The following is a 17,821-nucleotide window of genomic DNA, read 5'->3' on the forward strand; positions in this document are numbered from 1 at the left end:
TATCTCCCAACAAACATTACTGCAAAGAAAAATAAGGGCTGAGGAACAAGTATAAAATAAGGAATCAAGAACAATCATGACAATCTCATGATCTACTCCTCAGGTAAAGCTCATAAGTTTTTAATTCCCCTTCCTGCCTCCCTCCCTCCCTTCCTTCCTTCCTTCCTTTTTTTTAAAGCCTAGCTAGAACAGAATTTAGTACGTTCAGCAGATTGTCAGTAAAAGTAAGCAGTGTCTTCATTGCAAAGACAAATCCATCAGCTTTAAGGGCAAGAGTCTAGGATGCCACTAACCTCTGACCACCATCCCACCAAAAAATATTTAGAGAGCACCAAGTCTTATGGTTGTAATAGTGTTAACACAACACTGAATGCATTTACATATTTTCTCTCTAACTGGGAAATTCAAAATTAATCTGAAATCTACAAAATTTAATGCCAGATTATTCTGAATTTTTTTCACAATCACCTTTTACAACAGTGTCTAGAAACTTTGTTGTAAAGCCATTCGTTGAAAAGCAGACCATTTTGGAAGTTGTGTTTCTTAAATGAACCATAGTCAGGTAAATAACTAGAAACCTGGATCAAAACTTCAAATCCTAATTTAAAAGTACAGAAAGATATTACCTACAGAAATTATGCATAATGCTTCAATCTACCAAAACGCATACATAAGATTCTTCACAGTGGTATAGCACAAATCTGACCTATGTGAAGTAAGTTTATGTAAACCTTCTATAGTCACAGAATTTCAGAGCAGAAAGTGGCCCTGGATAACAGGTCTTACAAAGGAAGAAACTGAGGCCCAGAGAGAATTTAAGTCACTTCCACAAAATCACCAAGTTAGTTCATGATAGAGCTACAATTAGAATGCAGATTTCCTGTGTCCTGGTCTAGTTTTAATTCAGAATTATTTCAACAATTCATTCGTGAAAGAAAGAAACAGTCTATTTAGTTGAGGCCCTCATCTCTTTAACTGCATGTTTCTCTCTGTACAAGTAGAGAGTCTTAAAATATACCAGAAAGTAGACAGGCTTAAGGGATGAGGGAACCTTTGTCTAAACACTTGGCTCAGATTGCTGTGGATATTTATCACCAGTTTAAACTTCTGGCTCAAAGTCACCTTCTGACCCAGGGAAAAGGGATACCATGCTACAAACAGGCCCTTAGAGCTTAACTTTGATTTTGAGACAGGCTTCCTGATGAGAGATGAATAGGGAAAAAGTAATAATAATAGTGGATTCAGCCTTCTGTCAGGAAGCTACAGTTTTGCTTGTATAGAGACTGCAGTCCAGTTATATTAGAAAAATCACGTTTTATCTTTCCGTCTGTTCTGTTTATCCTCAAGTCAAAGCCTCTATTCTCATTTTTTTCCTATTTAATTCCTATTTTGGGGCTTTGGGAGTTTTCTAGATAGATATGTAAACAAGGTATTTTACTCTCTGCAATTCAAGGTTTAAAAAAACTGCACTAATTTTGCTTTCTTTCAGGTCTGTGAAGAGTCTTATATTCCTTTGGATTATAAATATTCTCATTTACCTAAAATAAAACATTTATTTTGTATTCATCTAACTTTTCATTACAGTAAATCATACTAAAATAATAACATTACCCTTATCGAGGCTTTTAAACCTGACACAGAATTTCCGCAGATATTATGAACTCTTCATTTTGAATCTGTGAGTTAGCAAAATAAAAAGTATCATCCCTGTTTTATAAATGAGGAAATTAAGGTTCCAACACATTATAAGGAATTTATAAGGAAAGAGTCAGGACTTCACTGGAGTTGTCTGACTCAGGGCCAGTGCTCTTTGGACCCTGTTGCCATGTTGAGTCAGTAGGAGTTGAATGAGCTCACAGAACTCCTTCCTCGGCATTGACCACCCAGGTGGAGGTGCATGCCATCCCTCATAAAAACATTGCCAGGGTCCAAATAAGTCTGTCTTGAACCAGTAAAATATCAGGAAAGTAAACAAATGTTTTATGTATTGAGCATAGTTTCTTGAACAACTCTACCTGAACCAAATGGGCAAACAATTGCCAAAATCATTATATTAGAAAAAAAGAATAAAATTAAATGAGTATATGTACCACTAAGTTTGCGAAATGCATCCTAATACCAAAGTATAACTTTCAGGGGGGTTGTGCCAGTTTGCTTTTCCTGACTTGCTTTGTGAGTAATCTGGAGCTGAGCACAGGCCTGGCCCAAGGGAAAAACATGAAATTTAAAAAAATTCCTTATTGCCATTTCAAACCTCGCAATTATACCTCTCTCCACTCCTCTCCCCCATTCCTGGCCTTGTTCTGCCCCAGGGATTCTGCTCCCCCCATCAAAATTTTAATTCAATTCTTCAATATGCAGATGGGAAAACTGAATCTCAAAGATCAGTAACTTGCTCAAGGTCACAAGGTTGCAAATGGCAAACTCAGGATTCGAATTAGAGACTCCAAAGACCCAGGCTCTGTTAATTGCTTTTTGAAAGTAAATGGAAAAGAAGAAGTTCTAAATGTAGAAACTGCTCACTGTTAAAGGTTCTAAGTGTAGTAAAATGGTAATTGGGAATCGAAGGAATTTCCCAGAATTAACAAATCTCATTGTGAGATAGTGCCCTATTCCTACTATTCCTACAGCCTATAGGCCTAGTTAAGAGTATCTATGCCATTAGCTCAAAAGAACAGATACAGTATTGTGGTTGTGTTTATTTATTTATTCATTCTAAAATGACTATGTTTTAGGAATATAGGGTAAACAAAAAAATTAGAGAAATCAAAGAACAAAAATTAAGAGATATCACAAACTTCCCCAACCTCTCTGAAATTCTCAAAATAAATCCCACAAGACATGATATAGGAATGGTCAGGGAGCCCCACATTAGCTTGCAGCCTTACATTTTAATGTATGATTTCAATGAGGCTATCTGAGCCAACTGCTAATTGGTATCCTTGTGTACCCACAGAGAACCCATCTTCCCATGCACGTATGCTTTCCATGTGATGCACAATCATATGGTTCTATCCTGAAGAAACTCAGAAGTACTCTTCAGAAACAGTCGGAATCCTGTGGGCAAATTTCCATTTTGATTATATTAAGGCAACTTTCAGTTTCTATTAGAATGGGTTTGAAGTCATTCTAATGTCTTGACTGTAGAACCCTCCACAGACAAATACGGGATGCCCATGACAGCTGTGTTTTATCCACCTATAGTGCCATAGAGTCCATCCGATACTGGGACTTTCACCCAGAGCCATGATGTCAGCTGATCCTGATGGCCAGAGAATATTGGGGAAAAAAATCATAAAAGGCAAACTACCATATATAATATACTCACATTACAAAGGAGTAATATTTTTTAAAGGGTGCACGGGAATAATGACTAGAGAGGGCATGTGTTGTAGACTAGTTTCCCAAGGAGCAGAAAAGAAGAGGACACCAAACAGGTGAGTTTTGATAGGAGGTCAGGCTAGAAGAAAAATTCTGTAATTTGAACCAAATTTGGGAAGGAGACATGCAGATAAAGCTTCAGTGTGAGACCTTGATTCTCAGGCAGATTCCTGAATGCCTTTCCTTCAAACTGAAAGGAGGTTGAAAGCGTATTTCCCTAAAAAAATGATTAAATTAAATTAAATTTAAAAGTCATCTACTTCAAACCTGTTTTCTTAAAACTGGACCTGCTTACCCTCCTGGGACTTTAGCAACATGGAACAGATGTGGAAGGGGTACAAGGTAGCTCAGGTGAATATAGCTCTGGCAAGTTTCTCAAATATTTATATGCTGAATATACCAAAATACCATAAAAATACTAATTTAATTATCATAAAATACTGATTTAATTTTATTTCATCATCCTTCACATACCCAAACACAAACACTACCAATGGAACTTCGAATGTATCCACGGATTAATCTCTTTAGAACTAATTGTTTCAATTTTGATTCATCCTCTACATAAAGGAATTAGCCTACTTTTTTAAAAAATAAAACAAACAGATTCAAAGTATCCTGAAATCTTCCCAGGCTAATAAGCACTCCATTGGTTCAGGAATTTATCAGTTGCTTCTCAGCAAAATTCAGTTCAGTTTTACTGCGCTTAAGGGAGAAAAATAAAAATACAGACAAACACATGCCTAATCTAATGTGTAGAGATCAAGATTTAAGATGAAATGGGGAAGGGCTGGAGAAAGAAGTGTTTTTTTTGTCAACACTCAGAAAGACATAACACTTGCAGCACCTGAAAACTTAAACACAAGCTCTTGATGGAATGTCCAGTTGTTCCTCCTTCATTGCCCCCAAGTCTCTTTTTCTTTTTTTCTGTACAAACTCATATAAAAGAAGATTCTCATATCAGAATCACTCATTTGCCTTAGAATGGCCAGTGCCCTTCTGCCCTCTCAAATGAAAGTATAAGCCTTCTTTATAAACTTCAGAGGGTTTGTGTTTTTAGCCAAAGACCAGAAAACTAGGAACTTTTTCTTTGTAGTTCATCTTCCCATGGTAACCAGTTAACCTCACTGTTCACCCACCAGCCCATCCTACCGGAAACTCTAGCTAAAAATTTAGCACTAACATGAGAAGCATAATGTTCTGAATTAAACTGTAACTTAATTATTTCTTCAATAGAAAGCTCTGGAAAGAATGAAAAAGAAAAAATTTAAAAATAATTTCAAACTAGCATAAATAAATCTGATAGGTTCTTCTCCCTCGGGAGCAAATAATAAGTATATAACTGCTATTTAAGAAATATTAAATGAAATATAAATGAAATGAAAATATTAAATCTCTATAAATAAACTGTATTTGCTAAGGGAAGCACCCATATTTTAAAATTCCATAATGAAAAACTCTAGAGCTGACAGCCACAGAACAGCTATATTGAATAACAAAGATTTAATTAAAGGAATTCATAGCTACTAATTATCTGGTGATATTCCATGTGCACACCTCCTGCCAAGTCAAACCCATCATTCTGTTTAAGTTTGAAAAACTGAGAAGAAAGAAAAGTACAGCAAAGTAAGGAAAGTGTGAGTATAAAGAATGTGCCTACATCCTACACCAGTTTCTGCTTTCTGGAGTCAATTTTACAAAAATCTCCTGGGAGTGAAGGGAGTAAAGAAACCAGCAGACTTTGGAAAATGAAGAGACTTGCTGCAAAGTCTGAGAAAAGACAGTTCACTCCCTCTACTGTATCCAAATAGTCCTGGGAGCTGCGTTGTAAATCCCTGTGCAGTGAAGCAATTCCTCTCATTCCAGATACAACCCAGGGCAATGCAGTGTGGAAAATAAGCTTCCAATTTTTACTACAGACTTTTATGACTATCATATTTTCAGAAAATAAACTCTGAAACAGACAGAGTCGGTAGACAGACATGTGGTAGCACTGGGGCATGGAACGGATCGTGCTTGGCTTGCTTACATCCTGGGAACGACTACAGAGAATGAAATGCTGTGGGGGTGAGGAACAGGAGAGCGGCAGTGATGCTTCAAATCACAGGGTCATTAGAAAGTATTCAATGGAAAGAGCTTTTTGTTCCCTTTGTTTTTTCCCATATAAACCTACACAAGAAGACGCTACAATAAAGCTCTGCTATTTGAAGGGTAAAATTTATAAATGGGCTTACAATATAGCCTATTTAGATTTAGATGAAAATACTGAGGTATTTATTGTCCAAATGACCATAGAAGAACAGTAAATAAAATTTGCATTTTAAGTTTTACACTAATTTTAATCTCTTTGAGAGCAAAAGTTGTTTATTTTTTCCATAACATCTAACATTTTGGTTCTTATAATTACCCAATAAGCATTTATTATTATTGCTATACTACTAAATAGTAATGGAATAATAATATCAACTGGATAATAATGTTGGATAATGATATCTATAATCATTTGATGAGCTCCTAGTATTTGTTGGGAGCCATACTACTATGTAGGTGGTTTATATACATGATAGTCTTCAAAATAATTATTTAAGGTAAATATTACTATTCTAATTTTATAGACAAAAAAACTAGGACATAGAGCCATCAAGAAAATTGCTCAAGAATATGCAAATATAATTTGCAAATCCTGAATTTGAAATCAGTTCACTCATATTTGAATGAATAAATAGTGGGAGAGATTTTTTTTAGATTTTCAAAAATAATATTCATTGGCATATATGCATGGAATAACTATCATATACTTAATACATAAAATAAATTTATGACATGAAGTGGAACCTGGGAAATAGACTTAAAAAAAGGAACCGTGTGTGTGCATGTGTGTAGTGAGAGGTGAGAACTACAGGCAATTCCTATTTTGAGGCAAAGAATGATAGTGATTGTGACTAAAATTCTAGAAATGGGTCAGATCATGGAAGGTCTTGTATGCCTTGCTTAGGAGCTTGAACATTATTCTTTCCTCAAGTTATGGGAGTCAATGGAAGATTTTAAGGAAGGTAATGAGGTAATCAGATTTTACTTTTATATCACAGTGGCAACAGAGGGGGTCTCTATAGGTGTGGGTGGGAAGTAGTCACATGGGAGGCAAGAGACAAAGTTAGATGCTACTGCAGTAAATTGTAGTAATACTGCAATATGATGATGAGAGCCTAAACTTAGGCATTTGTAGTAGAGAGGGAGAGGAGGTATATATGAGGAATATTTAGCAGGTAAAATGGTAGAGTTTAGTGACTGATTACACTTTTGCTTGAATAACCAGGTAGGATGATCTTGCCTTTAACTGACATAAAGAATACATGAGAAAGATGATCCTGTCTTGGAGGGAAGATAATGAATTGAGTTTGGGATACACTGAACTTGAAGTGGTTATGGACCATCCAGTGGGAAGCTGGGTATTCTGAAGTAGATGTGGAAGGTCAGGGTTGGAGAGAGAGATTTGAGAATGATCAGCAATTAGCTGTTAAGCAAAACCCTGAGAGTGAGTAAGATTCCTAGATACTCTAGGGAGAGAATATACAGAAAGGACCAGCGGACAAAATCCTATGAGAAAACAAAGTGCTAAGGGATAAATAAGGAGAAGGAGCCCATGAAGCTGAGAGGGAAAGGTCAGGAAGGTAGAGGGAGAATCTTCAGAGCACCGCCTTTCAGGAAAGCTGGACTGGTCAATGGTAGGTGAAAGGAGCCCACTGTAACATCACAAATTACTAGAAGAGCTTAAGTGGAATGGACGGGGTAAAAGTCAGAGTGCATGGGATGAGTGAGGGCATGGAGGCAGACAGAAAACTGTTCTGCTCCTTTAAAGCAGCTGGGCTAAGAATAAAGAGAGGATGGGAGCCAGACACAGACCCTGGGAGAAAGCTGAGCTTGTTTACAGGCTAAGGGGAAAGAGCTCATAGAAAGGAAGCTGTTGAAGTTATGGAAAAGAGAGCATGATTAATGGAGCAACTTCCTCCAGGAGATGGAGAACAAACAAAGTACAGAAGGAGAACAAATCTGGAAGTTTCTTCAAAACAAATTCAAAGATTTGGCAAAAGTAAAATATATACCACCAAGGTTTGTATCTGTGATGACTGAAATCAGATTGTAATATCACTTTCTGTGTCTCATTTAAGTGCTCTAAAAGTGCCTTCAGGTAAAGTTCCCAAATGACCCACCTAAGAGTCCCATCAGATTAACAGGGGTGTGTATAAATTCTCCAATTTCAGATGAGGACTCAAAGGTTTGGTAAAGTTAAAGGACTCTAAAGGTAGCAAGACTGCTAAATAGCAGAGATGGACCAGAACTAAGGTGTTCTCCCAATGATGGTTGGACTGTGGCTTACTTTACTTACTAAAGTATATAGACTACAACAAGGCTATGATGCTTATGTTGCAAGCAATGTTTCCACCGAGAATACTGTCATCTTGAAACTGAATTTATAATTCTGATTGAGCAGACACCCAGAAAGGAAAAGAAAAGAAAACCAACTGTGAGACAGTCCTTCCTCCTTCTCAGATCTAAACTAAAATTTTTTTTAAAAAGCATACAAACATTTTTGAGTTTGAACATTATACCAGAAAGCTAATAGGGACAAAGTTCATTATTTATGAATATTAATTTATTAATACTGTTAATAGTACTGCCTTCTCTATAGAAGGCAACACGTGAGTAAGGAAGATCTTGTGCTATTGTAATGTCCCTGATACACTGTTCCTTAGAGAATATACTCAGTGTAAGATGGAACCATCCTGATTTCTGTTGAGGAGTTTAGTTTTAAACATATCAATAAAATAAAATAAGGGCTTCCCTGGTGGTGCAGTGGTTAGGAATCCGCCTGTCAATACAGGGGACACGGGTTCGTGCCCCGGTCCGGGAGGATCCCACATGCCACGGAGAGGCTAGGCCCGTGCACCACAACTACTGAGCCTGCGCATCTGGAGCCTGTGCTCCGCAACGGGAGAGGCCGCGACAGTGAGAGGCCCGCGCACCGCAATGAAGAGTGGCCCCCGCTCGCCGCAACTGGAGAAAGCCCTCGCACAGAAACGAAGACCCAACACAGCCAAAAATAAATAAATAAATAAATTAATTAAAAAATAAAAAATAAAATAATAAAATAATAAAATAAAATAAAAACACTAAGGCGACCAATGTAGTCACAACTTTAAGGCAAAATTTTCCACTGGATAGAATGCAAATGCCAAGGATAGATACTCTTTGTATATAACAGTTCTTCAGCCTTAAATGAAATTTAGAAAAAGCCACATGAAATTTATATGGAAAGAAATTTAGAGGAAAACTGAATGGTCCATATGTTCCAACCATTCCATTGTCTTATATAAACTTGTTCAACTTGCCAATATGTACACAATAGGTCAATTAATAATTAACAATTTTAGTCTTTCTTTCCTACTATCATTATATCTCTCATATGTAAATCTAAACTTTTCAATGTTGTAATCTCAGAGAAAAAAACATCAGTCAAAAAGTGACCGATCCATTTTTAAATATTTTATGAATTTCCATATAAGGCTAAGTGATGATGTATGAATTATCCTTCAAGTAGGAGCAAGCTGTTTGATTAAAAAAAGAAAAAATAGATTAACATGACTTCAATCTTCTAAGTCTCCTCCTCTCAAAACAAACCTTTCTCTTTATGTTTTTACTTTACATACTGCATTATGTGCATTTCTAGAATGATCAACACAATGAGTTTTAGGCCTGTGTTGATATGATAGAAGTGTGAAGAGCAGGAAGTAAAACTGAGAAAAAGAAAACTATATATTCACCTGGAAATACATTTTAATAGTCTGTGTCCTTTGCATAGTAGAATGATTCACCTAACCTGCCCATGAGGAGGATTTGGGCCTTGAGTTGTTTTTCCAGAAATGATGGTGAATTTGCAGTGGTTTATATACAAACTTCAATTAAGCAGCCTTATAAGTGAAAGGAATGACTAGAATAGCAAGCTATTGCCAAAGTCACAGTGTGTAGCCTTAGAACAGGAAGCCAAATGGTGTCATATCAAGACAAGAGTGTTAGGTAGAGATTTAATACAGTGGTTCACCAGCATGAATCAGAATCACCTGAAAGCTTCCCAGATCCCATCCAAATCTACCAAATCAGGATATCTGGAAACAAAGGGAGCCTAGAATCTATATTGGCAACAAGCTCTTCACGTGATTCTTTATGCAGCCAGCTCAACACTGATCTGTGGATCGCTTACCAACAAACTTAAAGAGTCATGGTCAAAGTATACACTGCATTTGTCAATATAAAAAATTCACTATAACTATCAATCTACCAATCTACATATATAGAGAGATACTCCTCAAAATAAAGCCTCGTTCTAATTTGAATAAAAGTTATAGGTACGTCTAAATTTATCTGAAGAGAATAAGGAAAGAATTGCAAAGAATTACAACCTAGTATTTAAGTGCCATCCAGTGTTCTTGGCTTTGTAGTCTGCTCAGAAGTGAACAATAACCAGGGTAAATCAGGTTACTCAACTATATTCTGTCCATTGAAACCAGATCTATTCCACTAGTTGACAATTATACTCATTGTGGCTGGGATTATAGTTGCCTCCTAATAGCTATTCTCCCTTTTATATCCTTCATAATATAACTCTATTCAGTAGAGTACACTGCCAGTGCTATCCAGCTAAGACTACATTTCCCAGCAGTCCTTGTAACTTCGTATGACCATATGACTAAATTCTAGCCAACTTTCAAGTAAGTTGAAATGATATGATGACTTAATAGTCTCCATTAAAAAAGAGGGAATCACGGCCTTTGTCTCCCATTCTCTACCCAGACGCCAGGAAAGTAAATATAATGGCTGGGATTCCAGCAGCTGTCTAGGAACATAACATCAAGGACTGTACCCTAGGGATATGAGAGAGCTACAAAAAAACTGAATCCCTGATGACTTTGTAGAGCTGGTCTACCAGCCTTTCACTACCTAACTAGAAGCTTATTTTATATAAGGAAAAAAAACACTTTTTTTGTTTAAACTACTGCATTCTGCTATATGCAGGTAGACCTAGATTAAAACATCCACTATAAAAGAAAAGTTTGCATATCCTACATGATTCAAAGTATCTATTTCAGTAGTAAAGAGTTTAAAACAATTTATGAGTGAACAAGTATCTTACGCTATGTATTTGTATTCTGTACCTCCTTTAAAATCATCCCATCCAAGTACTGCTGAGTGTTAAGCATTAGTTTCTTCATATTTGTATTTTAACAATGAGATAAATGGTAGACGTAATATAATAAAAATGCAGGAGACCATGGTATAGAAAGGACTGTGAGCCCCTCATCTCTTAGTAATCAGAAGTTGGCTTGGGTCCAGGATATTAGTGTAGGGTTGCCACAAGAGGGTTGCAAATTTATGGTCCAGGAGCCAAACCTGGCACTCAAATATACTGCACTTGGCTTAGGCAATGCTTTCTGAAAACATTAGATGTGACTGTCTTCAAGTGGGCGTGCATCTTCAGTTCTCCACAGGCTCACCATCCCCTGTTGACGTACAAACACTCGCTTGCTTCACTTATTGATGTTACCTACCTTCTCAGTGCCTCTGAGAAGCACTGACGTTTATAGTCTCTGGAAATAAAATGGTACATTTCTGCACCTTCCCTTCTCTCCATTTCTTCTCTGTTGTTGAAATCAATGATTCATATCAGAGACTATTTTCCAAGATTAAGTATGTTCACTTCTAATAACAAGAATGTATATAAGCTCACTAGGTGTTAGACCTTTATTTAGGAATATAAAAATTACTATAAATGCACTAGTATTTTCTCCTACAAAAAACAAATGGGGAACCTTTCAAAGCACCCCCCTAACAAACACACACACAAAAAAACTCACGAAAAGCTGATTTTGTCACCTTGACTCATTTTTGTTACTTAATTTTACTTAGTAGTCTCAACTAAAGTTAGCCCAACTCTCAAACTTTCTCATTTTTATGAATTTAAAAAATCAATTCAGTTCTTAAAATTTAGTGAGAAGTAGTAATGATTTTGGCCTAAACGGCCTAAAACTTTATTTACTTTCTTTTATCTCATCATTCATAAGTATTTTTATCAGACAGGTACTGTGTAACTAAGTAAAATATGTTTTAAATTTCCTGTAAAAATAATCACAGTCAAACAGAAGAAAAATATACCTTGAAGTCCTGAAAAGAAAAAAATAAAAGCTCATAAATATGTACTTACATACAATAATAGGTCTCCACATTCAAAGGGGACATATCTGTACACAAAATCAATACCACATTATATGATTTAGAGCTAAAATTTGAAAAACATACTTGTTTTGCATGTGTGCCTTAGATATTTCTTTAGTTTAAAACATTTACCTGAACTTACTCTTCCCCAAACTTAAAATCACATGGAGTTTCAAAATTCTGACACTTCTATTAAGCTTGTGACAAGCCTGAACAGGGAAAATAAAGTATTGCCAAGTACCACACAATATAACTTAAACCAAAATATGCATGGTAAGTAAATACAAGTTATGTAGCTCTGAATATTCTGGATTCTGGAATTCTTTTCTACATCAACTTTAATTAGGACCATAACTATTTTCTTTTGCTTTTGAATTTTTATCACATGTATTCTCTTAGCTTGAGTAATAAAACTGAGGAATTTATTTTTTATAATACGTATGAAAGCAATTACCCTTTTTCTGTAAAATATAATGTTTGGAATTCCAGTTTCTATGCTGTTTGGTTATACGAGGGGGAGCAGAGTTGGTATGGAATCAGGGACTTTTTGCATCAAGCTTCACATTCCTAACATTTATGTAAATTAGTATTAAGGAAAATTGAACTATGCTCATTTTTCAGAAACACCTACAACGTAATTACAACTATTTGAGAGAGTCTTTTAACATATGGCCTACTCCATATGCTTTAGGAAACATTTATTTACATGTTCAATTATTTTCATACTTTATAAATGTAAGTTATTTATTTTAAAATATATTAACAAGGAAAGTTGTGTTAATTAAGTTTTAAAAGAAAGTTGTTGGTTGTTTTGGTGGGGGAGGGGAGTCAACTACTTCTTTTATGTTCAGATTTTTCTATTTCTATTGTAATTTTTCTGTATTTTATTTCTCCCCTTTCCTGACTTCTACTTCCTATTAAATTATCTCCCCAACCCTTCCAAACTGTACATGCTTTTCACAACATTACAAGGAAACTCAAGAAGTTTCATCTTTTATAAATTGTCTCATTTTCAAAAACATAAAAAGTAACATAAAAAGATCCAAGATTTTAGAAAGTGCCCCCTCTATGGGACTCTGGACAGATTGTTGGGTATTCATCCCAGATTCTTATTTTCACTTTTTAAATGTTTTTTAGACCTCGTGGTCTCTATATTAATTTTATGAACATTTATAGAGCAAAAATACCCAGAAGCAGGTATTAAAATATATATATACACACATACATATGTGTATATATACACAAAAATATATATGAAAGACAATAACAAAATTTTAATAAATATGCTAAGTTTTAAAAGCTTGCGTTTGATGTTAAATTGTTATGAAAATCTATAATGGCCTATTATGAAACAGTACATGTCTGTATTTGAAACTTCAGGCCTGGAGGGGAAGGATTTAATAATCAGTGGAACCAATTTAAATATTTTCTTATATTTTATAGCAGCCATGCATTTTTGCTTAACATACCATAGAACCCAACCCTAACATATGCAAATTTCAAATGAAAAGAAATCGGTAACCAGTCAAGATTTGCCTCACATTTTAAAAAAAGAAAAGAAAGGAAACTTGTGTTTAATGAATAATGCCAATAAAATGCTCCTTGATAAATAAATTATATAAGGCATGTGGATTTCCTGCCTTCCGCCATCCAACAGGGAACCACCACTGTCCTGATAATCAAGTCAGTAGGGTGGGAAAATAAGAAATCTGGCTTCTATCAACTTCTGCCATGGGGAAAGAAACGAGACTGTCTCTCAGAAAGCAAAAGTGATTGTAAGATCACAAATGAAAACGGGAAAGACGTAGAAGTCTGTAAAGAGAGCAAAATAAGGAGCCAAAGACAAAGAAAAAAATCAGTTATCAGACTGGCTGCAGAGGTTTTTCTAAACAAAGAATTTTATGAAGCAGCTGAAGTTCAGTACAAAAAGGACTCCACCCTACCCTGCTTCTGCTGCGACTTCTCCTTGCTCTGAAAACTCCAGCCCACGGAACAGAACTCCTCTAACTAAAAGTGCCTTTAGTGCTCTGTTTTAAGCACTCTCCTTTTCTTTTAAACTTCCCACTCTCCACATTCAGGCAAAAGGACTTATCCTAGGCTTTCCCAGAAATATTCAGGAGTGTACTCTTGGAACCGCAGATGTGGAAGCTCCGGATTTACAAACATCCCGATTGTCTCCCGAGCTGTTTCCCAGGTGCAAGTCTGTCAGCCCCCTTCTCAACTTCAAATCAGAGCCTCCTCTTCATGCTCTTCCTGAGGCTTAACATTCCACCTATTTCCCAAACCATGCAATAAACACCACAAGGAAAGCAAACGGCAAACTCACCATCCTCGTCTTCTTCCTGGGCTTTTATTGAGACAAATTGCCCTAATAAAATAGTAAGAATGAGGAGAGGTCTTGCTTCCACCCAATTTGCCATCATGTCTAAATATTAGACATGTGGGTCCTCCTGGGAGTGAAAAGTAGATTCTAAGGTTATTGTAGCACCATGAAGTCAGCTGTGGGCTCTTCTTTCAGCACCAGCCCCAGGGCAGCCTCTGAAAACCCCCTTTTTCAGCACCAGCTCCAGCACAGTCTGCGAAAACTTTTTTCAAGCGATGCAGCTTTAAATAGGAAGAATGCTGCCTCCACTTCTTTTCCTGCCCCTTTTCAGCTTGTTCAGGCTCATAACCATCCAGTGTCTGCCAAGCAACGGTCTGATTGATGGTAAACAACCAAATCAGAACACGCGCCTCTGTGCCTTGAACTGTCCCTATTTCATTTATGTTTTAAACATAAATGGGGCTTAATCACAGAAACAAACGTTTGTTTCTCTTTCCCCTTTTTTTTTTTTTTTTAAGAGAAAGCCTGTTAGAAGGAAAGAGACTCATTCTCCCCTCCCTACCCTTTTCCCCAGACACACACCCCTTCACTTTTTCCCTATAGGGAGGAAATACAGACTTTCAGCCTAGTTTTTGGTGTCCAGATAATTCAGGATACTTGTCCACTTTAAACTTTCAAAGGAACAAATTTTAACCCTTTCTTTTTACTAAGGAGGACTCATTCTTGTCCCCTTGCTACATTCTGTTTCTTTTCCCAGATTCTGGAAGGGGACCCTTAAATGTCCAGGTGAAGAAACTATTTGACAAATGCATCGTACTTTGAATTAAGATCGGCTCCTTATCTCTCCATCTCTCTTATTTAGAGAAACACATCTGCAGGTCCCTCTTGTCCCAGAGAGTTTTAATTATGTAAAAAAGCAGTCCACTATGTTAGTGTGGAGTAATGGGAAGGACACTGTATTTGGATGCAAAAAGCCTCGCTTCAGACATCAGCTCTGCCACTCACCCATTTTGTAAACACAAAGTCCTTTTATCTCTGTGCACTCCAATTTTCTCATTTGCGAACAGAGTTTTGCCCTGACCAGCGGACAGGGTTTAGTGACATTAAAACAAGTAATATATTATTAACTAAGTTCTGAGTTGCAAAGAACTACGTAAAAGTAGATGGTGGTATTATTACCCCTAAACCAGCTTTTCAGGGAATTTGGTAGTTCCAGTTGCAATTGCCATTCAAGAGCGTTATTCATGAACTTTTGTGCCACACTCATGCTTGCCAAGATCTTAATGACCTCCGAGTGTTCCACATAACCTAATACATTTGCTACGTTGAGTCTACCCAGAATCAGAATGGCTGTTCTACACAACACAGGTGAGTCAATGGTTTATAATTACTCAGCAGTGATCAGGAACCCTGCCCTGCGCTAAGTACTGGAGGGAGAGGATGACACAAAGTAAGTGAAAGGCATACCCACTGCCTCCAAGGAACACGTGTAGACACTAAGAAAAGAAATTTACATGAAACAAGAAATATAAGCCAGATCATATACATATGTGTGGGATATATTAAGCCTAGGAGAAATTCAGAGAAAGGAGAGATTATAGGGTAAGATTAGGTAAGTAATATATTATCCTCACTTTTCTTAATGGAAGAAATCTAAGAAACTTTGAATTTTCACTTTGGAGCTAGAATCTCCAGAGAAGTATTCCAGAGGAGGTCAACTTTCCACGCAGCTGTACCCCTCAGTCTAGTTTTTCACTTCAACACGTCCCATTTCAATTAAATACTTCTGGCACCACCACACTTAAATGCCCTGCTCCCACTTAAACGAATGGGCCGAGTAAGAACCAAAAATCACCCTTCTGCTAATTCTAACTAGAATATCTGAGAGAGGCCAGGACTTGAAAAACACCTTGCTAAATATTCAAAAAGAATAACAGGAAAATGCAGAGAAAAAAAAATTTACTCCATGTGCTTGCCACTTCTATTCTACTTTGAAACTATTTTAGACATCAACACCCCGATACCAAAGGGTTGGCACAATTTTCAGGCATCTTGTGTGGAATCTTTACTGAACCACAGAGACTAAGGACATTTATGGAGAATCTGCAATTCTCAGAAAGTATTCTAAATGCTGAGAGCACATAGATGATAACTAAACAGGAACAGGACTTGTAGCAGAATCAGTGTACATAAACACTCAGTGCTTGCTCAGACCAGCAGCTTAGTATCTGTTATTAAAACAGTTATTATCAGCATATCAATAGTTATTTTAAATTTAAATGTAAACACAGCTTTTATAAGAAAGATTTAAAATCCAAGGCAACCTCTCACAGTTTCCTCCAGTCCCAGCCTCCTCTCCCCATCAGACCAAAAGCACATGGTATGATAGAGGCAGAGCCAATATTTTCAAGAGAGCTGAGATAAATTATTAGCATTCTCTCTTATCCTTGCTAGATTTGTGACTTGGGCTTTTCTTCTATGTTTGGCTTTAGGATTCTACATTATAATGTGGAAAAAAGTAAAACATACACAGATATTGACCAGGTGTGTCTGTTTAATAGATGTGGCTAAATTCAGGAAGACCTGACCATTTCTCAGTCCTTGAAGAACTGATTCTAGGCCTCAGTGCTTGAGTGGAGAGCTCAGAAATCTGTCACAATTCCAATGAATTGTGCATATTATAATAACATGGGCCTAGTGGGTCAATTTTTACTAATCCAATTTTTCACAGCAACTCTGAAAGGGTATTTATTAATTTTCTCAAGTCACATATAAAGGGATTACGCTTCAAAGAAGTTTCAAGTTTGCTAAGCTAATAAGCGGTAGATTTAGGTTTCTATTACTCCAAAGTTAGTGTTCTCACTGCTTCCTAGCTTTTAGATCTACTTGACACCAATACTTCCAATCTCAGAAGGTGTCTCAGCACCCTTCAGGGTTAGTCCCTCCCTCTGCACTCTTTATCCCTTCCCTTTACATTTCCTTCGAGACATTACTCTGTCAGTGTCTTCCTCAATTTCTTCAAAAAAGAAGCAAAAAACCAAAGGTTTCCCTTGACTACACATCTTCTACCATCTTTTTTTTTCCTCTCCTTCCTCTCCTTCCCCTCCTGGTTATACTTCACCCTGTGCATCAGGATGTCATCACCAGCACCACCAGAGACACCAATACCCCTTTGTTGATAAACCCAAAGATCTTTCCTTTTTCCTCCTGTTGTGTTTGATACTCAGACTACTCCCTTCTTCTTACTGAAACTTTTTCCCCCCATGGCTTCCTGGTCCCACATACTACTACTCCTCCTCTGTTTTTGGGGTCAAATTTCCTTTGCTAATTCCTTTCAGAAAGTTATTGTGCTCTCCAGTATTGTATTATCAGCTTTTTTCTCTCCTTGCCCATTATCTTGATCTATTTTAACTACTAGACCCCTTGACTTTATTTCCATTTACATGCTAATAACTTCCAGTCAAGGCTTCCCTCCTGAGCTGTGGACCTGTATTTCTAAGTGCTTGAACATCTCCCTCTGGACAAGTCCATGTAGCTCAATACCAATTAACACTACCACAATCATCCTAGTCCCAAAGATAAGACACAGAGGACACTCCTCCTTCTCCTTCAACCCGCATCCAATTGTTCACTGAGTCTTGCTGGTTTTATTATGCGCTTGCATTTTTTAAAATTGCAGCTGATTGACAATATTATATTAGTTTTAGGTGTACAACATAGCGATTCAATATTTTTATAGCTAATACTCCATTTAAAGTTATTATAAAATATTGGCTATATTCCCCGTGCTGTACAATATATCCTTGTAGCTTATTTTGTGCATAGTAGTTTGTACCTCTTAATCCCCTA

General features: G+C 36.8%; 1 protein-coding gene across 1 annotated transcript in view; it reads right to left on the reverse strand.

The window, feature by feature from the left end:
* COL5A2 (collagen type V alpha 2 chain) overlaps positions 1-14,277 on the reverse strand; it is a 142,575-nt gene extending 128,298 nt beyond the window's left edge. Inside the window, exon 1 of the mRNA XM_082466954.1 lies at positions 13,976-14,277. Coding sequence (XP_082323080.1) covers positions 13,976-14,072 — 97 coding nt within the window. The 5' untranslated portion in view covers positions 14,073-14,277. The remainder of the gene's footprint in view (positions 1-13,975) is intronic.
* Between the last annotated feature and the right edge of the window lie 3,544 nt (positions 14,278-17,821).

Source organism: Balaenoptera physalus (genome assembly GCF_965194825.1).
Source record: "Balaenoptera physalus genome assembly, chromosome: 6".
Classification (NCBI taxonomy): domain Eukaryota; kingdom Metazoa; phylum Chordata; class Mammalia; order Artiodactyla; family Balaenopteridae; genus Balaenoptera; species Balaenoptera physalus.